This window comes from Mustela erminea, chromosome 4, assembly GCF_009829155.1.
Source record: "Mustela erminea isolate mMusErm1 chromosome 4, mMusErm1.Pri, whole genome shotgun sequence".
NCBI classification, from domain to species: Eukaryota; Metazoa; Chordata; class Mammalia; order Carnivora; family Mustelidae; genus Mustela; species Mustela erminea.
The window spans coordinates 2077625-2103967 of record NC_045617.1 but is presented as its reverse complement, the minus strand read 5'-3'; the positions used below and the strand labels follow the sequence as shown (position 1 = coordinate 2103967).

At 57.7% G+C, this 26343-nt stretch overlaps 2 protein-coding genes across 6 annotated transcripts in view; both read left to right on the top strand.

Annotated features, from left to right (window-relative positions):
• The window catches only part of LOC116587949 (centromere protein J-like), a 27145-nt gene extending 8786 nt beyond the window's left edge, over positions 1–18359 (top strand). Inside the window, exons 4-10 of one of the 4 annotated variants that reach the window (XM_032338484.1) lie at positions 140–248; positions 934–993; positions 2133–2221; positions 6884–6965; positions 16691–16808; positions 17457–17609; positions 18215–18359. In XM_032338484.1, the coding sequence (XP_032194375.1) occupies positions 140–248; positions 934–993; positions 2133–2221; positions 6884–6965; positions 16691–16808; positions 17457–17609; positions 18215–18266 (663 nt within the window). In that variant the 3' untranslated portion in view covers positions 18267–18359. The other 3 variants (XR_004284707.1, XM_032338483.1, XM_032338485.1) reach the window with 3 other exon arrangements.
• LOC116587951 lies at positions 9832–26343 on the top strand. 2 transcript variants are annotated; one of them, XM_032338487.1, is made up of 3 exons: positions 9834–10451; positions 10629–10822; positions 23608–26343. In XM_032338487.1, the coding sequence occupies exon 3, from the start codon at positions 23825–23827 to the stop codon at positions 24824–24826; it is 1002 nt and encodes a 333-aa protein (XP_032194378.1). In that variant the 5' UTR covers positions 9834–10451; positions 10629–10822; positions 23608–23824; the 3' UTR covers positions 24827–26343. The 2 variants fall into 2 exon arrangements, 1 of the variants encoding a protein (XP_032194378.1); XR_004284709.1 differs by lacking the exon at positions 23608–26343 and adding an exon at positions 10970–12187 and having other exon boundaries at positions 9832–10822.

The following is a 26343-nucleotide window of genomic DNA, read 5'->3' as shown; positions in this document are numbered from 1 at the left end:
CCTGGCGGGGCCAAGTGCAGGCTTTAGCTCGGGTCCTGGGACGTTGCTGGGTCATGGTGATGGTTGAAAGTGGCTTTCTGCCGCACAGCTCTTGATGTGATGTCACAGGCTCAGGTTTGGGGACTCTCGTTTGCTGCAGGCCACACACCAGTCCTCCCAAAGTCTGCAAGAATCGAGCGGCCAAAAGTCGCCAGAAGCAGCCGCGAGTGTCGCCAGGCTCCAGGACTGTCCAGCTGCTCAGGGAAAGGGTGGGCGCCTCACGGGGGTCTCCTTCCTGTTTGCTGCTTGGCTTGAAGGCGTGAGCTTTGGTTACATGTGCCCACCCGAAATCTCTCCACGGCGGGCGCACGCCACATCCTCGTTTCTGAGGGTCTTTTCTGAGTCCCGTGCTGGGTCCTCACGTGCGGGTCTTGCCGGCACGCCGCGAAGCCCAGTGATGGCTCACCCAGGCTGGCTCCCAGGGCTGGCTGGCATCGCTTGGCTTTTCTCTCGGGCAGGCTCTCCTGCCTGCACCTCCTGGGCGCTGCCTTCCCAGACTTCTGGGGGCAGACGGCACCCCCTCCCCTCGCCCCCACCAAGCCTCAGCTGCCCCGCCAACCCACTGTCATGTGGAAAAGTCTCCAGGTCCCGCCTGGGCCAGAAGCAGCTCACAGGCAGAGACAGCGTCTTCCCGTCTTCATCCCCCGACTTAACACTCGAGACAGAATCACACCCAGTAAATAGCTGTTCAGTACATTCATCGAATAGTTCGTGTTTCTTACAAGATCAAATATCACTTGTGGCACACTGACCCCCTGTGTGTAGCGTAATCTCATAAAAGGAGAGAAGGAGTCACTGTTGGCTTACATCGGACTTAGAAACTGCATTAGTATAGTAGCATTTTTCAGAAGTGTGTGCGCTGTCCACTAAAACTCAGGTTCTTTGCTTTTCCAGGCACCCGTCCACTGCCTTGCAAGGGTCCTGAGGGCGGGCTTCTCAGCCGGGAGCGGGCTGGTAGGTCTGCCTGCTCCCCGCCGGGCGCTGCCCGGCCACAGGTGGGTGGGGTTGAGGCCGGCGCCAGGCCCCCAGGACGGAGACCCTCGTCATGCCCCCATCTCCATGGGAAGAACAGCACTACTGTGCTGCTAAAGGCCCCTGCTTTCTGGGGACGGTCAGCCTTCCCTATAAGGAGCAACATTTCCCCCCTAGATTTTGGAGTTGCACTTAGCACCTGGTCAAAAAAAGACTGATATTTGTACATCACTGAAGAGTTCCCGAATCAAACTTTTATATCATTTTTATTTATACATTTTCATTAAAATTAACAGCATCAAAGGCACATATAGCAGAAATACCTTTAAAAAAAAAAAAAGATTTTATTGGACAGAGACAGGGAGAGAGAGAACACAAGCAGGGAGAGAGAGAGGGAGAAGCAGGCTCCCCGCCGAGCAGGGAGCCCGATGCGGGGCTCGACCCCAGGACCCCAGGATCATGGCCTGAGCCGAAGGGCAGTCGCTTCACCGGCGGAGCCCCTGACGCGCCCCACAGCAGAAGTACTTTGAAGCTCCAGCTAGCGGTTCATTTATTATGTGTTATATTTAATGACAAAAGTCAAAGAAAGGAGAGACTTTTCTTTATGAGAGGAAATGTGAGATATAAGCTTATTTATGACGCAAACACCGACAGCCAGCAGGAAAATATGAAAGTACGGGTCCCATTTTTCTCGCGTCCTCCCAAGAAAAGCCCGCGTCCGTTCTGCCCTTCCCGACCTCAGGCACCGGGCGCCGAGCGGTAACGGCTTTCTCTGGGCTGCGTTTTATTTTGAACTGGGCTGCTGTGGCTCCAGGGCGCACCCCTTCAGCGCCTCAGAACGCAAGCGCGCGGGCTCTCGGGGCGCCCTCCCTACCAGCGCGTGACTTCGTGAGGCCGCACTGTTGTCCCCAGAGCGTCCTGGCCCAGGTCTGTCTAGCGAGGAGGCCGGGGTCAGAAACCGCCGCAGAAGCGCACCGTGTGGCCCGCTGTGCCACTGCTGCTGAGCGCGGACCTTGTGGGCAGGGCTGCGGGAGGTCGGGGTGCCCGGCTCCCCCCGCCCCCGCTCAGAGCCGCAGATCTCATGGAGACCTCGTGGGCCCAGGGCGGTTCTCTTCCTGCAGAACCCTCCTGGAGAGCCAGGGCCTTCCCGCGTGGACGCCCAGACAGAACAGGGGACCAGGAAGAAGGAATGCGGTCCCCGGCCAGCGAGGTAGGCAGACGCCCTGGTCCCCTGGGAGGGAGGGCCCTCCTGTGTGATTGGCTCTGGGGCTCCGTGCAGGTGCCCGCAGGCTTGGACCCAGGGCCAGGTAAGCAGCCCTTGGAGGGGACACATGTAGTGTCCTTGGCTGCCGGTTTGTTTCCAGTAAATAAAGCCACACAACGTCCTAACGGGAAAAACATGTTTTAAACCCGACCTGCCCCTTATCGCCTCCACATTTTTGTGGTCTGTCTCGGCCTCCACATTTTTGCCCTTGAGGAGCCCTCCTGGCTATGAAGGGTGTGTCCACGGGCTGACTGACTGTTGTCTCAGGAAGCCTGCAGAAGGGGTGGGCGGCCGTCACTGCCCCTGGGGTCTCCCATGCCCCCGGGACACAGCGGCAGCAGCGCCTTCCTCCATAGCCAACATTTTAAAGATGTATTGATTTATCGATTTGAGGGGGAGGGGCAGAGAGAAAATCCCAAGCAGGCTTCATGGTCAGCAGGGAGCCCGACGTGGGGTTCGATCTCACGTCCCTCTGACCACGGCCTGAGCCGAAATCACGCCCCTCCTCAGCCTTTGTTTTGAGCCGGTCCCACTGGGCTGTGGAATCGTCCTCATCCCTGTGGGGAGCTCTGGTCGACCTAAGGGGGACCCGCGCTCTCATAAGCAGAGAAAACGTCCGCGTAAACGAACAGCAGGGAGTGCTACTTGTGGGACAGCTTGAACCCCTCTACAGGCTCTTTCCTTGGTCGGTGGTTGTATGGGTTTCTCGGGGGCCACCATGGGATTTGAAGACCTTCCGTCCCCGTCTCCCCGGGGGGTCTACGAGAAGGAAGCGACGCTGTGTACCCACACCTTGGACGAGAACGTGGGCGACCCCCTCACTCAACCGTAGGCCCCCTCGAGGGCCGGGGGTGCAGAAGGCGGCTCGGTCCTCCTTTCGAAGCCTCACGCACCTGCTGGCCCCATGCTCTGTCCCACGTCGCTCGGCCTGGGCCCCCGGGTGTGTCTTGTGTCGGACACACGCACGGCTGTGTGCTCGCTTATCACTCCCGCCTTCCTTTTTTATAATGTGGACAAAAGCTTAACATTTTCCTAATGTGGAATGTTTGAAACGTGACTTGTGCTTTCTCATTTCTGAGACGCGATCGTGTCTTCAAACCTCATCAGAGTTTTTACTGTGGGTTGAGCAGTCGATCTTCTAAGACTGAGCTGAACCCAGACTCGCTTCACCTCGCCAGTTGGTTTGGGACGAGGGCGAAGAGGTCTTGGTTCCAGCCCGAAGCCAATGGCTGCGGCGTCGCGGGCTGGCGGGGTGTCCACCGTTGACCTTTGCTCGATGGGTGGCCGACGAGGCTTCGAGAAGCCCAGACTCCGCTCGTCGTCCCCTGCACCTTCCCCAGTCACATCAGCAACTTCATTCCGAGCTACAGTCGAGAACGACAAGGCCACAACGTGACTAATAACAGCACTTGGGCCGTGCGGACTTTTCAGAGGTGCAGATGTTAGCAGACGGGCAGATGTTACCGACGTGCAGATGTCAGCCCCCCAGGTCTTGGGCTTCCGTCTGTCAGCGCCCCCCTTCTGTTAATAGTCACATGGACACTATTTTCCAAAACTCCTAGTTAGCATCATGCCTCTGAACTCACGCACCGTTTTGCCGACTGTTAATGGAAATCGGCGAATCTTCGGGTCAGGCGGAGTGTCGCGGGGATCAAAAGAAAGGGATGGAAAGGGACGGAAAATGCGCAACTCGTAATTCTGACGGAGTAATGACGGCCGTTTACATGGTTCAGGATTCCCACATTCGGCAAACTCCGTGACACCGTGAGAATCACGCTTTACGTCCTCTTTCCTGCGGGAACTCGTGTGTTTCCATGCAGGTGGCTGAGACACTCGGCGAGGGCCGTGACGCCGTCACCTTCTCGAAGGAAACTGGCAAGGACAGGGGGGCCGGCCAGAAGACCACCGTCCTGCGGTGCTTAAAGGGGGACCTGAAGAAGGTCCTGCCGGATCAGAGGCTGGTGAGTACAGAATCCACTCCTACCTTTTCTTTGTCATCAAGACCACCAACTATGAGGAAGGTTTCTGTCCATCTGCACCCTTCTTCCCCTGGGGGCTCAAGGATGAGGGCCTCTGGCCCGCTGGGCGGCTTGGATGCATTGGGCCGTGAGATTCCTAATTGACGAGCCCCCAAGTTCCACGTTCCGGTGGGAGCAAGCGCTAGCACCTGCTGGCCGTGAATTCCCGCTCAGCCACCTGGAGACCGCGAGCCTCGCGATGCCTCTGTAGTGGGAGACCAGGACTGGGAGCTAACTCGGAGACGGTGCGGACTCTCATGGACAAGAGCCCCGTGGAAGGCCCCACTGCCACGTTCTCTAGGGACACGCAGCTAACACTCAGTTACAGAGTGATTAGTGTGCCTCGTGCGAGCTGGGACCCGTTGGCTCAGATGGGGGAGACGCGGCGTCCTTTCCTCTGTCCGGCAGCTCTCACAGCCCGGGGACAGGAGGCCTGTCTCCCCGCAGATGTCACCCGTGCGGGGAGGCAGGAAGTGTGGGCCACAGGGATGGGGACTTAGTGGACTCCCGATGGCCCTGGGCCCGCACAGGAACAGAGGAACTAAGCTCATCAAGGCCCAGTTTCTGCACCTGAAGAACCCGGAACAGCTCTTGGGAAGGTTAGGGACTCTCGGCTGGGGACGGTTTTGCTCCGGCACATTCGCAGCATCTGCAGAGCTTGGGATGTCCTGGCCTGTGGCGGGTGGGGAGGGCCGGGTGCTGCAGCCGTCTAGTGGGCGCAGGCCGGGGTGCACCTCCCGCTCCTCCCAACCAGGAGCTATCTGCCCAAACTGTCCGTCATGCTGAGGTGGGAGAGGGGTAACCGAGAGCGGCCGAGAAGCCAGACGATACAGGTATGACGGTGGCAGGTGCGAAGGTAGACGGTGGCTGCCTCGACGCTGGGGAGCCCCGACGTGTCTGTGACCCTGGGACACCGTGCGTGTCCATGCGGTGTTACGCTGTCGTATGGTTGGGGGGTGGGGGACTGAGTCCGCCAAATTTGGAGGATTTATAGCAAGACTGCCGGAGAGGCAACACCCCGGACAACTCAGGACTGACCGTGCTTCTGGAAACTTGGTCGACTTACAAAGGCTCGTTGTGAGCAAAGCCTGGAGATGAAGGGAGGTTGTAGCGGGCGGACGACAGGCTTGTGGGACAGAGACGTCGCCAAACTGTATTCTTTACGAACTTACTCATTTCTTTAAAAAAGTCTTTTTTAGAATAATCGACCTCATTGTTTGTTTTGTTTTTTCACCAAGTTTTGGGATGAAAATGCGGAGGTTCGGGGCCCGGGGAGTTCTGAATGACCGCGGAGCTCCTCTCCAGTTTCCGTTTTTCCTGTTTTAACGGTGGTAACGAGAGGCGTCGCTCCCTGCTCTGTAAATCCACCCCTGCCCGAAGCCTCTGACCACCTGTGAGGGCGGCCGTTAGAACCCTGGGGCGGTCGCAGCCGTGGCATCCTGGCCGTGTGCCCTGTCACTGGCCCGAGGTAACCCCACACCCGCTTGTCTGCCAAGCAGCGCAAACACGGAGAGCCTAGAAGACCCAGGTACACGGTGACTCTGCTTATGTCCCTGTGTGGTTCAGTCATACGTGGCACTGAACTCAGCGCCTACTCCAACACTTTAAGTTCAGAACCCGGAGTCTCCCGATGTTGTCTCTTAGCCAGAGTCCCACGGCCGTCCTTGGAAGGAAAGCTTCCCCATCTCGGTCCTGGCACATTCCCGACGTGGTGCTGGAGGCATGCAGAAGCGTGTCGTGGTGGGGCACCTGCCATGTTTATCTCTGCTGCTGGCTCTTTGGTCTCGAGGGAAAACTGAGCCTCTGGAACAACAGGGCAGGCCAGGCCCTCGGCTCTCAGCACGGGGCGAGATGCTTCCCCTCCATCGGACACGTTCCCCACGAGCGCACGGCGCCTCCTTTCCTGACGGCGGGGGCCTTGTCCTTACCGGTGACCCGCACGAGGTGACCGGGGCCGGGCCCCAAACCAGGAGTCGAGTGAAATGTCTGCCTTCCAAGTCTCACTTTGAAAACATTAGCATGAAATGGGTTTTTGCTTCCTCGCCCCTCTTCTGATTGCCGTCTCCTCCCGCGCATGCGGTTCGGGGCGCTGCGCTGCGCCGAGAGCAACACTTCCTCCCCCGTAACCGTCCTCGGCCGCGGCTGCTCTTTCCCGCCCTCCCTCGCCCCTTGGCTGAAGCCCAAAGGCGTCACACTGATTTGAAACATCACAATCCGGTGACCGGTCCCAGAGGCAGGGCTCCGTGGGCGTCTGAACGCCGTGGGGGCCTGTCCGAGTTCTCTGGAGCGCCTGGCGGGCTCGGGGTCCGAGCTGGGCGGCTGTGGTCGTGGGGCTCCCGGCTCGCGCTCTCCGCGCCCGTCAGGAAGTCGCGGGGCCGGGTTAGCAGCAGGTCTCCCCAGGACCGAGGCCGCCCGGGGGAAGGACAGGGCCGCCCCACAGGAGGTGACCTCTCAGACTCGTGGCAAGCCCCAGGACCTTCCCGTGGACAGGGCAGGCCTCTCCCACTGGCAGGAAGTACTTCACTAGGTCAAAGCCAGGTTCAAGATGCTAACGCGAGCAGCCTCCCCACGCGGGTGTTTCTGGTTCCAGGTTTATGGTTCCACAGACGTTCGGATCACGCGCACGACCCATCCCAGCGGTCCGGCCGAACTGCGGTTCCCTGAGCAGACAGGTGAGTGGCGCGGGCTCTTGTGCCCGCTGAGCGCGGGCGGCCGTCGGCGCGTCTCATGCAACATTCGCTTTACCAGACGGCGGAGCCTGCTATGCCCGTTCTCCCCGGCAGCGACCGTCCGGATGTCTCGGGGCGTGAGGAACTGAGTGAGGACCCAAGTCTAGTTTCTGATTGGCCTCACGTAGCCCGGAGCCCGGTGCTGGGGTGGGGGCTGCAAACGCTCCCGAAGCCCGAGGAGATGGCGGCAGCGGGCACTTGTGCGCCGCTGTCTGCCCGGAAGGGGCACGACGAGCAGGAGGCCGGACGCACGCCGCGCCGCTCAGCTTTCCAGCGGCTTTCTCTCCGAAGCCGTCCTCTCTCAAGTTCTAAGAACTCCGTGTTCTGGTTAAAATCTGAGGCTCTTGGTTTTGTGAATCGGCTTCAAACCGTTGAATTTTCTCTCTCACTGTGCTGAGTCCCTCTATCTCTCACACGAGTGACCTGTGCTCTGGGAGGGCCGGCTCTCTAAATGGGGCACCTCGCGGGCAAGTTCCCCGCTGAGAGGACGCGGTCTCACAACGTCCTCCTCAGGGTCACCACTGTGGCCCGACCCCCACCAGCATCTGAGTGTGGATTATGAGAGAGCGTGCTCTATTGAAGTAGGTCGTATTCCTGCTGTCTCCCTTGTCCGCCGTGGCCGCCACCGCCAGAGGATTGGACGTTTTCACAGACACGGTCGTGGCACTGGGCTGCGAGACCCGCCCTGACACTCGCAGCTGCTGCCTCTGGAAACGCGCTCCTGGCAGCTCTTGTCCACCAGAGAGTAGCCCAGGGGCGCTCGCCGCGCAGAAGGACGTCAGGTGGCTTGTTTTGTTTTGTTTTAACATGTCGTGATCAGTAAATGCGGTCATTTAGCCTAACTATGCAGTGGCTATCGTTTTGGTTTTTTTAAAGATTTTATTTATTTATTCGACAGACAGAGATCACAAGCAGGCAGAGAGGCAGGCAGAGAGAGAGGAAGAAGCAGGCTCCCCACTGAGCTGAGAGCCCGATGTGGGGCTCGATCCCAGGACCCTGAGATCATGACCTGAGCCGAAGGCAGAGGCTTAACCACTGAGCCACCCAGGTGCCCCATGGCTATCATTTTTATACAAGTAGGTTGAAAGACTGTTCTAGAAAATGAGTATTTTTTAAGTTTATTTTTTTTTAAAGATTTTATTTATTTATTTATTTGACAGAGAGAGAGAGAGTGCGCACACAGGTAGGGGGAGGGGCAGAGGCAAAGGGAGACGCAGACTCCCCGCTGAGCAAGGAGCCCAATGTGGGACTCGAACCCGGGGCCCTGAGATCACGACCTGAGCTGAAGGCAGCCGCTGAACTGCCTGAACCACCCTGGAGCCCTCAGATAATCAGTATTTGGTCTGGATTTCGCCCTTTGGTTTTCTTCTTCTTCTACTGTAAGAAGTCTAACCATCACTGTAGAACAACCTGAAAACCTTCACGCCAGAACGTACCTGTCAGGCTGCCACAGCTCTTTGCCGGAGTGACACTGCTGGGGGGTATGAAGTCAACCCTACAGGGTCCCGTGCGCAGGAGGTCACTTCAAGGGTGCTGACCGGCGGGCCGTAGCCAGCGCCTGTCTGACTGCTCGCTGAGAGCCCCCAGGCCGCCTGACGTCTTGTCTTGAGTTTCATCATGGACGTCCCGTGAGAAAGCCCCAACCATGGACTGTCAGGGACCCGGGACCAGTGGGCGGCGCTGTGAGAGCTGAGACGGGGGTGGACACCCATGCTGACTCCGGGGCCTGGGGTGCCGCTGGCAGTGTGGTAGCCTTGTTGGCGCTGGCCAGTGCGGCGGGCGCTGCGTGTCTGGGTTCCCGCCCCCGCCCCCGATCCCGGGCCTAGCCGCTGGCTGGGGAGCTCTGACCCTGGAAGCTGAGACTTCCCACACTATGCTCAGAACGCTTGCCAGCGCCGCCAGCCGCATCGCAAGGGTTCCAGCAAACAGACTGGGAAAGCGCTGGGCTTGGGGAAGCTGACCCTTTCCTCTCTGGCCCTGTTCATCCTTAGTATCGTGGGTTCCGGGGCTCGGGGGGAAGGGGCGGGAGGCAGGAGCGCTCACTGTTTCGCAAACGTAGGTCAGCACCCAATGCTTTTCTCATGGACCGACTATCACTATGTTCCTTAGGGTTCTTGTTGGGAAAATATATAGTATCTCAATAACGAGGAGGTTTTGTGGCTGATTTTTTTACTTGGGTCTTTAAAAGTTCAGCAAAAGGTTTATGTGGACGTGGACGGACTGTCCGCCGCGGGACGCGCTGTGTGAACGTATCACATGGCGCCTGTGTGGACACCGGCCACGGAATTTCTGTCTGATGTTGATTTCTAGGTCCTCCTCACAGAGGCGAGGGGGACAATGCTCGGAGCTTGTTGGAACAAGACTGGAACTCTTCGGGGCTCTCTTGTCCCCGACCCAGTTAATCCTGAGCTGCTTCCAGGGTCCCCGCTGCCCCTGTCCTAGGCTCAGCTCCTGCCAGAGCCCCTTCCTCGCCGCCAGGCCTGCACCCCAAGTGCTAACCTCTTCCTCCAGCCTCTGCGGCGGCCGAGGCTTACAGTCTAAGTGAGTTTGCACATTTATCCAAATACCAACGAGATCTGCCAACTCCAGTGCGCCGTGTGAAGAACTCCTTACAGCTAATTTCCCGTCAACTTTGGGGTGGTTTTCTGTCTTGCAGCCTTGTCTCTGCTCCCCGCCTCCGACGCCCTCTGCCTGGCTGTCCGCGTTTGCGAAAGGCACTCTTCCCTTTGGGTTTTGTGTTTTTGTGTCGTTTCCTGCCTGGCTGCCAGCAGCAGGAATGGTTAAATCCGGCCTCTCTGCGCGGGGAAAAAAATGTCACTTCCTGATCTGGGGCCAATTTGAAAATGAAACCCACTCTGGCGGCACACTTCCTACGCAGCATTGCTGCATCTTCCTGACCCTGCAAATAGTTACGAAATAGCCTGTGGCCCGACGGGCACGTCTGGAAAGAGGGTGAAAGTCCAGCGCCCCCAGCAGTGGCCAGGACGAGGGTCAAGTTTGTGAACAGCCACCAGCAGATCAGCTTCCCGTTCCTGCGCAGGAGCTGCGGCTCTTGCTCTCATTCCGACAGCTCGAGCTCCGCTCCCAGGTCTTCAAACCACACGCACGTTTCCTACCCGTCAGGGGCTACAGTGCCGCCGCTCTTGATGGACTCGTTTGGGATGGGCGGGTCCCTTCCTCGGCTTTTCAAACCAAGCAAGATGAAATTTTACAAATTCAGGAGCGCCCCACGTGAGGGGTGGGGTCCGAGTTCTCCGAGTCTGCAACCCACAGAGTCAAAGCCACTTTGGACATTAGCCATCCTGCTCACCCGCCAGCGTGCGGATGACGTCCGTTCGCACCGAGTCTCCTTTACTCCCGCCCCGGGGCTCGTCCTTTGTCTCCGAAGGAAGTGGAACTAACCCACCCAGGTCGGCTGCGTCAAGCATGGTGGGTGCTTCCTGCGAACCCCCAGCGGCGGGCAGGGCAGCCTCCGGGGCCAAAGGAGCGTCCTGTTTCGTGGGGGGTGGTGCGGTAGTGGGTCACCGTGCCCCACGGGCGCGGCCACTCTCTGTCCTGCTGGTGTGAAACCAGCCGTCAGTCTATCCCTTCCCCGTCTGTTTCAAGTCTGCTCTTTAACCTCTGCCTGTCAGTGACAGCTGTGCGCACCACACTCGGACACACGGTCTGCACGGGTCCTGCTTCTCTTCAGCGTCCGCGTGTTCAGTGTCCTGCTCCTGCGTGAGCTGGAGGGAAGACACACTCTCACTGCGGGCGTCGTGCTCGGGGTCTGTCCTTTAACGCAGACTTCAGCTGTGCCGGTATGGTCCTTGTTTTTTCTTGGCTCTGAATTAAAATGATTATCATTTATTTTAATGTAGTTTCAAACTTCCAGGATGTGCAGAGCACTTCGGTGTGCCCTTTACCCAGATTCACCAATTTTTAACTTTTTGTCCTATTTGCTTTAGCATTCTCTGTGCCCGCATGTGTGCGTGGCCGTGTGGATCTCATCCTGTTTCCTGGCCCCTGGAGGGTAAGCTGCGCACCTCCAGGCCCCCGTCACCCGTCGTGTGTCTGCGCACGTTCCAGCCCTGTGCGATCAGGGCCCACCCGACTCTAGAGGGACCCCATCCTAACTCACTACCACTGCAAAGATGCTCTTGCCGGGTGAGGCCCCATTCTGAGGCCGTGAGGGTTAGGACACACACGGAACTTTGCGGGAACACAGTTCCACCCACAACATATCCCTAGGATTTCTATTTATTCTGTTTGGAATTCGTTCTGCTTCTTACTCCTACAGATTTACGTTTCCTCGTCCACCCCAGAAGGTTCATGGCCGTGACCTTTGGGGAAATTGCCATTCCGCTGCATTCCCTTTTCTTCCTCTGGAACTCCCAGCCCATGTCCTTCTACATCAACTTCTTTCTCACTGCAGAACTCGGGGCCTCCCCGGCCCGCCCCCGCCTTCCCCTGCTTCTCCAGGCTCGCCGCCATCATCTGCTCGTTTCTCCTTTTGTTCATTTTGGGAGGTGGTCCCTGGACCTCTGCTACATTTTCCAGTGTGTCTCACAGCTGAGGTCTAGTTGGGGAGTGAGAAAAGTCCCTCGAAGTTTCCAGCTAATGAAAGCCACAGCCCTAGTGATTTAGTACTAAGAACCGTAGACTAGCTCTGAGTTACGTGGTGGTCATTACGTGGCCAGCGGGCTTCTAGCTGCTGTCCATCTACACACGGAACCTTCAAAGGATCCAGAGACATAGGTGCCCTCGCTGTCCTCACCTTAGCGGTGAGGGGCCTGAGAGCAGCGAGCGCGCGGCCTGTGCACACTCACGCACGGGCTTCCTGCGCGGTCTGGCTCCGGAGCCCGGAGTGAAACGCTGTCCCTTGGGATCCCAGAAGTCACGCACAATCGGACTCAGCCCGTTACGTGTGCTCGCGTCTGCTTCAGCTGTGGCCGTGGCTTCTGTCTCCTTCCTAAAGCTTCTCCCTTGACCAGTTTTACAGAGGTCTTTGTGGTTATTATTTATCTCAGATTGCTGATTTCTGGCTTTGTTGATGTGTCGTACTACAGCTCTGTTTTTTCTCTTTCACAAATTCAGGCTTTATATTTATTATGCCTTTTGTTTGACTTCATTTTCTTCTTAAATCTTCAGGTGGAGGGGTGCCTGCGTGGCACAGCCCATTAAGTGTCTGACTCTTGGTTTTGGTTCAGGTCGTGATCTCAGGGTTGTGAGTTCGAGCCCCGCGTTGGGCTCCGCATTCAGAGTGGAATTTGCTTGAGATTCTCTCCCCCTCTGCCCTTCCCACTTGAGCTCTCTCTCTCTCTCTCAAAATAAATATCTTAAAAACGATCCTTAGGGGAGGCATAAGTTCTCCTCAGTTTCTGGTGTTTGTTCCCTAACATAAACATTCCAGGCTATAAATTCCCTCTGAGCACCTTTTTTCATTATATCCCTCGAATTGTGTTAGCATTTATTTTTTTTAATGCAGTTCTAAGTATCTCTTATTTCTGGTAGTTTGATTATTGATTGATTGATTGATTATTTTCCTGTAGTTTGTAGCTCGTGAATTACGTTTGGAAGGGTCTTGAAATAATTTCCAAGTGTACGGTGAGTTTTAGCTCTCCTTTTGTTTTCATTTTAATTCAGCTAAGTTGTGTCAAACCATAGATTATATTATTACTCTTTCTTTGATATATTTTGTCTTCCTTTAAGGCCCAGAATATAGTCATTCTCCCCCAAATGTCCAATGTGTGCTTGAGAGCACATATTTATATTTATAAATACAATTTATATTTACATAAATTATAATTTACATAAATATATATAATTGCCTTTAGATTAAGGTTTTTAAAAGTTGTGTTTTCAAGAATAGAGAATCTGGAAATAAGCCCACAACTCTGTGGTCAATCAATGTTCATCAAAGCTAAGAGGAATATCCAGTGGGAAAAGACAGTCTCGTTGACAAAGGGTGTTGGGAGGACTGGACAGTCCCATGCAGAAGAACGAAACCGGGCCATTTCCTTGCACTCTACACAGAGATAAATTCAAGATAGTTGAAAGACCTACATGTGAGACAGGAAACCATCAGAGTCCTAGAGCAGAACACAAGAAGTAACCTCTCCGGGATTGGCCACAGCAGCTTCTTCCTAGATCTGTCTCCTGAGGCAAGGGAAAGAAAAGCAAAAATAAACTACTGGGACTTCAGCAAAATAAACAGCTTCTACGCAGCGAGGGAAACAATTGGTAAAGCTAAAAGGCCACCGACAGAACAGGAGAAGATATTTGCAAATGACATATCTGATAAAGGCTAGTATCCAAAATATATGAAGAAGTGATAAAACTGAACATTCAAAAAATGAATAATCCAGTTAAAAAATGGGCAGAAGACATGAACAGAGATTTTTCCAAAGAAGACATAAGGGGAGGTGAACCATGAGAGCCTGTGGACTCTGAAAAACAACCTGAGGGGTTTGAAGGGGCAGGGAGGGGGTGGGAGGTCGGGGAACCAGGTGGTGGGTATTGGAGAGGGCACGGATTGCATGGAGCACTGGGTGTGGTGAAAAAACAATGAATTCCGTTATGCTGAAAAAAAAAATAAATTAAAAAAAAAGAAGACATACAAATGGCCAACAGACACCAGAAAATATGCCCAGCATCACTCATCATCAGGGCAATGAAGTCAGAACCACTGTGAGCTACTCCCACACCTTCTGAATGACTAAAGTAAAAACAGAAACACAGGTCCTGGCGAGGTTGCAGAGAAAGGGGAGCCTCCTACACTGTTGGTGGGAATGCAAGCTGGTGCAGCCAATCCAGGCAACGGTGTGGAGTTTCCTCAAAATGTTAAGAATAGAGCCCCCCTATGACCCAGCAATTGCACTACTGGATATTTAGCCAAAAAAATATGAACAGAGTCATTCAAAGCGATACAGGCTCCCCTATGTTTATAGCAACATCATTTACAATAGCCAAACTGGGTTTGCGCCGAGGGCCCTCGCTGGAGAATTTGGAGCAAAAGCACGACAAGCAATCATTCTCAGCGCGGGGAGGGTTTCCTGCGGCCCCTGTCGCATCGGTGGGAAGGCCTGGCACCCCGATGTCTTCCTTTGCGGGTGAATTGTCTTCTTTCTTGCTGCTCGCGGGGAACGCTGTGTCTCGCGGTCCGTGGCGACAGGGCGGCTGCGGATGGGACCGCATCGCGGTGCTGGGGACCGTGTGCGCCTCAGGGTGAGTGACCCGCATCTTCCGAAAGGCAGGGCGCCCGCCGTCGCAGGAGGCCTGGGGAAAGGCGAGCTTAGAAGACGGCACGATGCCCTCCTACAAGCACGTTCCACGCAGCTCACTCGTGGGCGTAGGAGTCTAGAAGCCCTTTGTGGCGCGGTGGACCGGGGTGCCCTCGGCCGCGTCCGGCTCCCGTCCGAGTTCAGCAGCGCCCTCAGCCGTCGTCCACCGCAGCACGACCCTCCTGCACCGTCCGTCCCTCTCGTCACGAGTGTGGGGCTCAGCTGCTCCCGCCACTCCCCGGCGCTCCTCACACCACGCTGTCCTGGGTTTGCTGCTTCCTGGGCGAGCTGTTGGCCGTCGCCTCCCAGTCTCCTCGGCCGAACGGGGCCGGCCCGTCATGCGTGCTAATATCACTTCTCCCTGGTTTTCAGCGTCACACTCGGGGCGTTGGCGGCCAGCCCGTGCCGGTGCCACCCCCGCGGAACACTCCCTCCCCACTTCTGTGGCCCCAGCTGTCGGCTTGTGCGGGGCGGGGGGGTGGTGGTGGTGCGTCCCGGGTCCCCGTCGGGGTCTGTCAGCCGGGAGAGATCTGGGCTTGCTTCTTCCAGAGGCTCTAGGGTGCTGCCAGCCTGGGCTCCTCTGGGTTTGTTCCTGGGACTGGGGCGTCCCTCTCCCCAGATTCCCGCAGGGCTCGGAACGGGACACTTTCCCTGGAGCCCTGGTCTTGCCATGCATGTTTCCTGCCTCATCCCTGTCCGGGGGCATGACGTGAGCGTGTCGTCTGGAAGCAGGGATGAGCTCTGAGTCCCTGCGGAGCCCCTGCGAGGACAGCTCGGACAGTGGGGAGGCTCTAGTCCGCTCCAGCTGCTTCTTGGCCGCCCCTGCAAGGTCAGGCCTCTGTCGTGGGCATGAGCGCATTGACATGGGTCTCCAGTGCTGTTTTATCGGGCATCACACTTGGCGGTGGCGGTGTTGTCAGAGGGTCTGACCTGCCGCACGCCGAGAGTCAAGGAGACTGTCATCAGGGGCTCGAGGGGCCCCAAAGCAGGCTCTTTCCAGCCGATGCCCACATGGACCCTCACAGCCTATCCTTTGGGCTCTGACTTGGCAAGTGCGCGCAGAGGTGGACACGAGAGCAGTCGTCTCCTCCGGTGACCTTCCGCCAGCTCTTGACAATAGAGCACGAAGCGTGCTGGTTCCCGCACACCGTGTCAGTGACCCGTCAGTGTGTGGTCTGGTCACCTGGGGAGGGAGGCGCTTTGTAGACCTGTGTTTCCTTGCTGTCCCCAAGCCTGGTCACGGCCCTGGGAGGCGCGTCTGCACCCTCAGACCTGCTCCCTGGGACGGACATTTCAGGAGAGCGGTCAAAGTTTTCCACTGGTTTTCCACTCCTGCCGTCTGATGTGTGCAACTGTGTGTCACGCGCGTGTTCTTGTAGGATTCACATGGACCAGCAGGCTTGGGCTCAGAGTGGCACCGGGGGTCCGTGAGCTCCGTGCGGTCCGTGGGGCTCCGGAGAATCGTTCCAAAGAAGAGCCACCCCCGGCTCGTCCTGGGCATTACCTCAATATACCACAGAAAAACAAGCTTTCACAGTTTTTTTGCTAAAAAATATTTCAATGGGTAGAATTCTCCCTCAGTTGTAAGATTTGTTTTTCTCCTGTCTGTTTGGTGTTTCCTCTTATCTGCCGGCAACTGCTAACAGTTCAAACAAAAGCACATGCATATTTTCAGAAAGAAAACAGAAACTAATCAATTAAGTCTAACAGCTTTCCTTTGTTCACAATCACATGCGAATAGTGATTTGCACCACGTGTGTGCATTATAACCTGCCTTTGATCCTGTAGGAACATGGGATAGAGCAGGGTCTCGGCATTGGACAGAGAGCCTCGTCGCATTTAAAGGTTCTGTTTAAGTACGCTCCGCTCCTGGCGTGGGGCTCGAACTCACACCCCTGGGATCTAGAGTTGCACGCTCTACCGACTGAACCAGCCGGGAGCCCCTCAGGGTCTGTCTCTTGCACAAGGTTGAAAGTCAGCATCGCCCCTGGAGGCTCGCACAGAGGAAGACCTGGGTCTTCACCCCGTTATCTCGTCTGACGCCCCAGGTCAAAACAGTAAGAGTGAAGGTCGGAGGCATTCAGAAGCCCAAGGTCGCCCGGTGCGGGATGAACAAATGACCTTCCATCTCGAAGGACCTGGAGAGCACACGGAAGGAAAAGAACGTTTCAGCCAAGGGGATGATTTGAGCAAAGTTGGAAGAACATGAATTTTGTCTTCTACGGAGACGCGGGAGCTCAGTCTGAGCAAGACACTCGACTACACATAAAAAATGACGGAGCAGGACACAAGACCGCGTCTTGAATACCAGTGCTCTGTGGCGTGGGTCGCTGGGGGACACGTGGGAGCCGTGAGAGACGCAGCACGGAGAGCAGGGGCTGCATTTCTAAAACGTGTATTCCACAGAAAAATACCACCCCGATGGCTCGACGGAGATCGTGCATCCGGATGGGACCGTGAGACGTCTGAGCGGTGGCCGTGAGGAGACGGTGTTTCCCGACGGGACGGTCGTCACCGTGGAAAGGTCAGTATGACGACAGGACACAGGTGCGTGCGGGCAACCATTGCTTCAGCTTAACTTGGGTGAAGAGTAGGTGTCTGCGTAAACGGGGCGATGGAAGATGCCGTCACTGACCCTGCCGTGTTGTCTATGACCCTGACCTGGTTCCCACATGGATCCTAACACTGACTTGCCTTCTCCTCGCTGACCGTGGCCGGGCTCGCGCTGCAACCTGAAAGTACTCGAGGCCTTCGGCGCATGCCCGGTCGGCTCGTGTCGGTGGGAGCCCGGGTGCAAGCAGGCCCACGGGAGCAGCCGCGGGAGACACCCCGAGGCGGCGCTCCCAGAGCCCGCGACCTTCCAACGCCCTGCGTGCGCAGGGGAGAGGCGTGAGGCCGTGCCCACCAGCCAGCCGCCCGCGGCCCCACAGGCCCTCCTGGACGTCGGGGTGGACTTTGAGGTGTCCCCACCGCGCAGTCTGCGTGAGCTCTGTGCCACTTCTCCGGAATATCGTACTTTGTGCGCCCCTCACTCGCCTGCAGCCCCTCCCCTCTCCCCCAGGTCAAGCTTCCAGCCCAGGAGGGCGGGAGCAGACGCACCGCCCCGTCCTCCTCCCACACTCCGGCCCCGCCACCGCGCCGGCTCTCTCACCAGCTCCCTCTCCTCTCCCAGGAACGGCGACAGGACCATCGTGCTCAGCAACGGGCAGAGGGAGATCCAAACGGCCGGGTTCACGCGGCGGGAATACCCCGACGGCGCCGTCAGGACCGTGTACTGCTCGGGCTCCCAGGAAACCCGGTCCGCCTCCGGGACCGTGAGCATCAGGTGCCCGCCTGGGAACGTCCTCCTGGCCAGAAGGCGTCGGGCGTCCCTCAAAACCCAACGTTACGCGTGACTTCCCAATTACGGTTTTGTTGTTTTTTTTTGTTTGTTTGTTTTGTTTTGTTTTTGCTGAAACAGACACAGAAACTAATAGCCTATTCACGGCCCTAAATGGCGATAAAACTTTAGGACACCAAGTCATGCAGGATTTGTGAGTCCATAGACCCCGGGCTTCCTTGGTCGAGACGCGTGGTTCGATCGGCCCCAGCTGGGGGACAGGGGACTCACCAGAGAGCGCGTCCCAGGAGCCCTAGCAGGGCCGCCGCTGTCCGCCTCTCAGGGGCCGGCGCTGCCCTGTGACGGGATCGGGGGTCAGCGGGGCGGCCCCGTCAGGCCCCTGATGAGCAGACCCCGACTCCCCTCCCTCCACAAGCCCCAGCCAGACCGATTGCCCTCCGTGACCTCTAACCCCCAACCTTGCCGGGTCGGGTAGGAAGAGAGTTGTAGCCCCCACAGGGAGCCTGGCCCGGGTCAGCATGGTGGGTCTTGGGGCCCGTCCCTGCCCGGCAGCAGTCCCCTCCAGAGGCTCAGGATCTGCTCCTCTCAAGGTCACGACAGAGACCAGTGACCTCCTCATGGTGCCGTTTGCAGGCCGCCTAGAAACTAACAGCGCGACGGCGGCGAGCGGGCTTCGTCCTCACGCGGAGACTCCCCGGGGAAGAATCCCTTCTGGAACCATCTTGTCGCGAAACGTGGATTTGTGTTTGTGTTTTCGGTGCGCACTCCTGTTCTGCTCTGCCGGACGCGAGCCATCCTGTGTCCGTCGCCGTAACCATGTCAACCCGTGTCACCCGCGCAGCGCTGTCTGAAGTGACCCAGGGACAGTGTGCTCTCGGCTCTGGAGGAGAGCAGAGGCGCTCCCGGCAGCTGCCCCGGACGGAGGCCTCTTCCTTCCCGAGGACCACGGCCCCGTCCCTGGTCAGTTAACAGGTGAAACTAATCTGTTAGGGAAAAGCTGCTTTTGCTTTGTCTTAAGAAAGAAAGAAAGAAAAGCACGTGCCGATTGTTTTATTTTGAATCAACTTATCCCGAGAATTTCCAGTGCAGCAAACAGGACGGCGGCTGGGGTGCGGGATGAACGGAGCTTCTGTGCGGGGGCGGGGAGCGGACACGGGTCTTCGCGTTCGTCGGTAAACCGCGTTTGGGCCCCAGACGACAGGCCTGGCCGGCGGCGTCTGACGTGTCCCCAGCTCCGGAGCGGTCTCGCTCCGCGATCCGGAATCAGAGCCGATGATTCATGCGGGGCTTGGAGCGCGCTGGCCGTCGGGACACGCTCAGGACCGCACACCCCGAGCCGCACCTGAAGCCGCCGGATCGCGCCCCAGTCCCGTTCCTCGTGCCTCCTCAAGGCTGGGCACGGGTCGAGTGGTCTGAGGGCGGGCGGGACAGAAAAGGTCTGGGTTCAGAGCGTGGCACTCCAGCCCCCGCCCACCTGCCCTGCCTGCCTCTGCCCTCCCCCCGCCAGTGCCCTCTCCCAGCACAGCTCAGGGACAGGCCCTTCCCGAGGACCAGCCCTGTCTCCCCCAAGCCCCCCTGTTGTCCTTCCCCTTCCCAGGCCTGCGCAGCCGCCTCTGCTCTAGAAAGCTCCCCGTGGATCCCACTCCCGGCCGTCGGGCAGGTCCCCCCAGTCCCCTGGCCCCCTCGTCCCCAGGCTCGTCCCCAACTGCGTTCCCACCACGTACTTACCTGTGTCCCTCCCAAGGGGCCTGGAGCAAGTTGGGGGGACATCAGGTCTCCTGCGTCTTTGAGGCCCCTCTCCACGACGGTGAAGAGACGGCCTGGAGGCTTCAGAAGTTAGATCTGGGGTAAGTGAGCGGGTCCATAACAGGACACGGTCACCGTACGTCCGATTGTCGTTGGTTCTGTAAAATCAGAGGCACTTTGAACGGGGACGGCCACAGTTGCAACAGTTAGCACTGTTTAATGCCCAGTTTATCCAGTGTAGCTTTGAAATGACTGTTTCCTGAGCATTTGAAGATTGGTGCTAATTAGATTAGACGTCCTTAAATAACTAAACTTTCCTTTGTAGGTTCAGTGCGGCTGGCACTTTAGAATAAACACCCCACGCAAAAGACAAAACCCGATGCTTAATGACCATTTTACACGCTCACACCTTGGACCGATCGTTCAGCCTGGATTATTTTTTCACTAGTCCGTAGTTAATTTTCATGCCTTCCCAGAATTGTTACTATACTCATTTTGTCTTTTAAAAATTTTGTTTGTTTGAGAAAGAGAGAGTGAGCACAAGCAGGGGGAGGGGCAGAGGGAGAGGGAGAAGCAGACTCTGCTGAGTGGGGAGCCTGAGGAGGGCTCAATCCCAGGACCCCAAAATCATCACCTGAGCCGCAGTCAGATGCTTCACTGACTGAGCCTCCTGGGCGCCCTGAGGGCAGCAGAGTTTAAAGACAATCGGGAGAGCAGGGGTGCTCAGAGCTTGGGATCCGGGTGGAGCGCACCGGCTGCTGGTACCTCCGCTCAGAGCCTCAGCCGATGTTTCTTCTTAAGGTCGTGGACATTTACGGCTTTTCCCAAATAAAATTTGTTGTGCTGCTGGACCTTAAACAGTCCCTTTATCCACTGGGGGTTTCCCAAAGTGCCACGGGCCAGGTTTGTGGAGGAAGGGGATGTGTCTGTCCCTCCCGTCCTGCCTGTGGCCCTGAGCTCTGTGCATGCTGTACAGTAGAGACCCACACCTGTGCCTTGGTGACCCACACCTATGCCTCAGGGACGCACACCTGTGCTGCGGGGACCCACACCTGTGCCGCAGGGACCCACACCTGTGCCTCGGGGACCTACACCTGTGCCGCAGGGACCCACACCTGTGCCTCGGGGATGTGCACGCTCTCATAGGTACACAGGCTGCCAATCAGCCGGCGCTAACCCTGAGCCGGAGAGACCAGGAGTCTGCGGGGAACCAAGCCGACTGCCTCCTACGCTATGTGAACTGACCTTGTTTTTTATGCTTCCATTAAACAACCGCGCGAGCCCGTGTTGTGTTGGTCTGTGTTTTCTTATTTAGAACTCAGCCCTTAGTCTCCTGTTGCCGAAACAAATCTCTACCCACAGTGGCTTCTAGTTGGGAAGTCAGGATTCTGAGGTGGGCTGGCAGGGCCGCGTCGCAGCTGGGGGCTCTTGGGGGGGACCCGCTCCCTTCTTTCCGCCAGCTGCTACCGCCCGCCCGTCCTGGGCCGCGGTGCCCTTCCTCTGCCCCCAGAGCCAGTGACGCAGAATCGTCACGTCTCCCTGACCCTGCTCCCGTTACCAGCCGTTTGCTGCATGAGTGACATCCGCACAGGCCCCCGGATTAGGGTGCAGACGTCTCTGGGGGACACCGCTGCCTCCCGCGGATACCACCCAGCAGCGTTCTCTCTGTGCGAACGTTTCCGATGACGTGGGGTGAATTTAGGAAGCGAAAATGTCCTTAGTTCTGTCCCTCGCTTGGTGGTCACCTGCCTCTAGTGAGCAGCTCTGGGGGGTCCCTGCCCCTGGCAGCTGGGTTTCTGCCGACCGCGCCGTGTGCTGGCAGGACGCTGGGTGCTGTCTTCCGGGCAGCGGGTCCCGCCCAGAGCCCACCGCCCCCTCGTGACAGCCCGGGACTCGACGACACACAGCACAGCTGAAACAGCCCTCGGCCTGCCACGGGCTCACGCACACCTGGACGTCAGGGAGCCTTGTCACTTGCAGCCCTGCACAGACCCATCGCCCCGAACCTGTCTCCTCTCCCGGCGACTTTCTCCACGGGATGTGCCCCACGGAGTTTATTTTTAGTGCAATCTTTCATTCTTAAAGTTTAATTCAATTAGCCAGCATATGGCGCAGCGTCAGGTTCAGATGTGAGGTTCAGTGACTCTTCGGTTTGTAGGACACCCCGTGCTCATCGTGCGCCTCCTGAACGCGCGCCCCCAGCTGCCCCATCCCCCAACCCTCCCTCCCAGCCCCCCTGAATCTGTTCCCTACGATTAGGAGCCTCTCGTGGGTCGTCTCCCTCTCTGACTTCTTCCCCTCCGTCTCCCCTCCTGTCCCCTGTGGTCCTCCACGCTGTTGCTGATGTTCCGCACACCCGTGACCCCACATGGTAACGTCCTTCTCTGCTCGGCTCACGTCACCCCAGCGCTCTCAGGAACAAGAACACCCCCTCCTGAGACACTCCCCTCAGCACCTGAAGACGCCAGGCAGGTCCCCCCGAACCGTGCCGTCTGCCGACGCTGCGCGTTTCCGGGCCCGAGACACGACGAATGAAAAACGAGGCACCAGCACTGCGATTAGAATGCGATCGCGGCAAATTTGTTTCCTGGTTTGGATTTATACATTTATTTATTTTTTAAAGAAAAACGGACAGGGAGGGGTTTGGTTAAATTAGAGGCAGCACAGATACTGAAAGTTCTGGTGGGAATGTCGGGTCGCAGCCCCCGGCTGAGGGAGGTGGCCTCACGCGGCCTGGGAGCCCCGCCCGGGAGCACCGGGGGCCTGGGTCTGTGCTGCCGCCTGGGCGCCTTCCGGCTCTCCGGACGTCAGTCAGCAGAGACCTGCGTGAACATGCTTGGAAAAACAAAATAAAACAGAAACCTCTTCACGAACCTGAGAGAAGCCCCCGTCAGCCTTGACGGGGCCCAGCTTTGGCAGGAAGTACAGGCTTGACGACAGAACAGTCACCAAACCGACCCCAAGTCAGATTTTAATGACAATAATATTTGAGTTATTTTGGAACTTAACTTTCTTGCTAGTGAGTCGTGCTCTATTCTGGGACGCTGCGCGGGGGAGGAGGAGGGGGACACGCCCCTCATCACCCCTGCGTTCCCTCCACCGCACAGGCCGGCCCCCGACCTCTCCTGTCTGCCCTTGGAAAGCTCGGGCGCCCTTTGCTTGTTCAACCTGGGTGCCGTCTGCTTGTGTGGGCTTCGGAGCCCTTCTGTGCTTCTGCAAGGCAGCAGCGCACCATAGCCAGGGGCCCCGTGGCCAGGCCCCATGGCTGTGACCCCCGTGGCCAGCGACTGTGGCGGTGCACAGAGCCAGCTCCCCCCCAACTCCGGGCCAGCCCCACTGCCCAGGACCCTCACCACCAGACTCCCTTGCAGTTTTCTAGCTCATAAGTGGGACAGGAGGTGACTGTGCGGGTCTCGGGAATGTCCACTCACCCCCATAAGGCACTGATCAGTCCTGCACGGCTGCCCGGGGCCGACAGGCACCCTTCCCGACAGGCCGGTGGCTGGGAAGGCCCAGCTCCGAGCTCCCCACGCACTCACACTCCTCCTCTGAGGGGACAAGGGTCCTGAAGCCCAGTGCCGTCCTCGGGGAGTGGTTGTGGGTAAACGTGGTGGAGAGCCCACGAGGTGGGAGTGTCCAGAACGTTCCAGGCGGGCAGTGACCACTGTGGAGCCCTCGCCGGTGCTGCCAGCCGCTGCTGGTCTTGCTCCCGTCGTGTCTGGACCGAGGGTGGAATCCTAGGCCGGTGCGTCTGTAACTTTCTGCCGCGGCAGATGCTGCCCAACTTCCAGTATCCGCCTGTGGCCTCAGGTGGCATCGAGGCCTCAGGGACGACCCCCGTCCATTTTCACGGCAAACCGTGCCTGCGTCTGCCGAGCACCCCTTCTTCCGAGACCTGTACCTCCTACTTTCCTCAAGGAAAGTCTTCCTCCTGCTCTCCGGGGGCTCTGGGAGCCCGCAGGGGTGAATCTGAACCCCCATTCTTTGGGATTAAGGATACCCATGTGACCTAGGCCTGCACTGTCATCGTGGGCAACGTGGACCAGGGTTGTCCCTGGAGTTTTCAGAGAGAGAGAGAAGGTCTCTCTTTCGCCTCTGATGCTGAGATGAGATGTCACAGCCGAGCCAGGGGACGGTGGCGTCCAGCAGGGAACGCAGCGGCCCGTCCCTTCCCGCCTGAGCCAGTAACCCTCCTCCACCCCTCCGCCACCCCGTCTAATGCATCGTCCCCCCGCAGAGGCCCCGTAGACACTAGCCCCAGAGGGGACTGGACTGGACTGGACAGTGACTGCAGACGGCAGCCTGCTTGGGCACATCAGCATCTCGGCACAGGACGCGGGGATGTGGCTTACCTCCCACCGCCCCTTCCTGACGGGTGCACCCTGCAGGGGCGCGGAGATGCCCAGGCCGAGCCTCCCCCGGGAGGGCCGTGCCGTCATCGCACACATCTGCAGATGGACAGGGTGAGTCCGCGCAACAGATGGGAGGGGTCTCGAAGGGCAGGTTTGGAAGACACTGCGCGGGGGGCTGCCCTCCTCCCGCCTGTGTCCGCCGGACCCCTGCATGCCCACGAGGGTGGCCGCTGCAGCCTGGCTGTGCCCCGCTGGGTCTGCCTCCTGCCCGTGGGCCACTGTGCACCTGCCGCCCACCTGCCTCTGCCACCCCGCACTTTCGGGCTCAGGCTCCACCCACTGGGGGGGCGTCCCCCCCCACACCCACAAGCCTTGCGGCCCAGGGTGACCCCAGTGTCTCTGGACCACGCGTCCTTCCCCATTCCTTCCCGAAGATGCTCATCCTGGCTTCCTGTGGCCCTGCTGTTGGTTTCGTCCAACCCGGAGTCCAGGGGAGATCGGACCCAGTTTGGAAATGACGCAAGACCCTCCCCTTCAGCGGCAGGAGGGTCCCGCTCCCTGGGCGTGTTCTCAGGGCTCGTGATCCCATCTGCGTGCCGGGTCCTTCGCTCGGAGAGGAGGCTGGGTTCTCCGTGTCCGTGTGCCTTGTCAGCCCCTCAGCCCCTCCGTGGGTATGAGGCCAACAAACAAACAAACAAACAAACTCAAAACACCCAAATCCCCAAAGCCAGAAAACCCAACACTGTTTTTCTTGGGACCCGGGCGGCACTGCCTTCTCATCCCCTCGGCGACCCCTTACGTTGGTCTGTTTGTGCCGAGTCTTCAGCTGTACTTAGGGAAATGTTGAGGAACGCAGCCTGTTCCTTTTCCCCAAACGCAAGTCCGGGGGTTTCCTTGAAGAGCTCCCACGTCTCCTGGAAGTCTCTGGTCTCTGGAGTTTGGACCTTTCTGCCCGAGAAGACTGCGCTTGTGTGGCCCTCCACGTCCCTCCCACAGCTGCGTCCCGGCAAGCGAATTCCGCGCCCGTGCGGGTTCCTGGTGTGTTTGAAGCTTACATTAACTCACCGTGATTTTGGCTTAATTGACTCACCTTTTGCCATTTAAGAGAGACACTTCCCAGACTTTGCATGTTTTTCCCGACAGATGGCCCAAGGCTCTTGCTGTAAAACTTCAAATGCTCCAGTAAAACCATCTTTCCTTAACAGCACACGCCTCGTGCCTCTCTGCTGCGCTCGTCCCCCGAGCGGGGCCGTAACGCCTGGCTCGTGGTGAAGGGAGAGTATTCGAAGACACGGAGGTTTTCCAGTGATGCCAGCCTCCTGGTCTGGTCGTGGAGCACGCCTCACCATTTGCAGAAAGAACCCGTTCTTGCCAAATACTGGAAGTGGAATCTCCTACGAAAGATCCGAACAATCGTGGTTCACTCATGCTCCCCCCGTTCCCTTCAGCCCTTCCTGGACCGAGGCTGGGAGCACGTTAAGTGCTGTCACGCCGGGAGTCGGGCCACGGACACAATGAGCATGTGGGCCGTGTGTCAAGACTGCTGAATTCTCTCTCCCCTTTTTTCTGAACCACTGAGGTCAAGCGCTCGAATTTCGTTAGCCACGGAGGGGCGCCGAAGGTGTGATTCCAGCTCGTAATCCTATGCTGGTACCTCCCGCGTTCTGTTACCCGCCGCGTCCCGTGTTCCCGGTCTCTAGTTCCAGCCAGCCCGACTTAGCTCGTTCTGCTCTTACCTGTGATTGTGGTAACACGAGCTTAACGTGAAACCTACCACGAGTGACCTCGGCACTCCGTGTTGCATGACCATCTCCAGAACATTCTTGTCTCCCGAAAGGAAATCCCCTGTGCACTCGCAGTCGCTCCCTTGCCCACCCCCCAGGGCCCTGCAAACACCGGTCCGTGTTCTGCGTCTGTGGGTCACCGACCCGCGGCGTTCCCTGTAAAGGAAAGGCTACGACATGCGGCCTCTGGAGTCTGGATTGTCTCCACTCGGCATAAAGTTTTCAAGTCAATGCTGCAATGTTGTGTCTTAGGACTCGTCACTGCTTTCTTCTGAAGCAGGAGTGGTAACGTGGCGTGTCTGGGACGCATGCAGGATGGTGACCGCTCAGCGAGGGGACCAACCGAGAGGCGGCCACCTTCTGGGTGTGGTCAATGGGTGTCCTCAGTGGGAAGCTACGTGGCACAGTGTCTAGTTAGGGCCCGGGACTGAGGAATGACAGAGTTGTTTGGGTATTCTGGGGGGAGATTTTCAGCAATTGGCCTCACCCCAGACGACTGTTTCATCATTAAGTTGACAAAACAATTTTGAACAAAGAATGGTGTGTTAAAAAACAAGAAAGTTAAGGCTTGACCCTTTTATGGTACTGTTTTCCCATAAGAGTCCTTAAAAAATATTGTAATAATCTTGTTTCCATGTTTACTCAAGTGCATAGTGTAATTGAGGTGACGCGTTTCCAAGTGCAGGCAAGAGGCAGGGTTGTCTTCTCCCAAGAAACCGGACCAAATAAACCCGTCATATCACATAATTTAATCACCACCCGCATGTGTCTGACTTTGCCGAGACCTCCTATTTACACCCCCCCCCCCACCGGGGCCCCAGGGAGGTGGTCGATGTG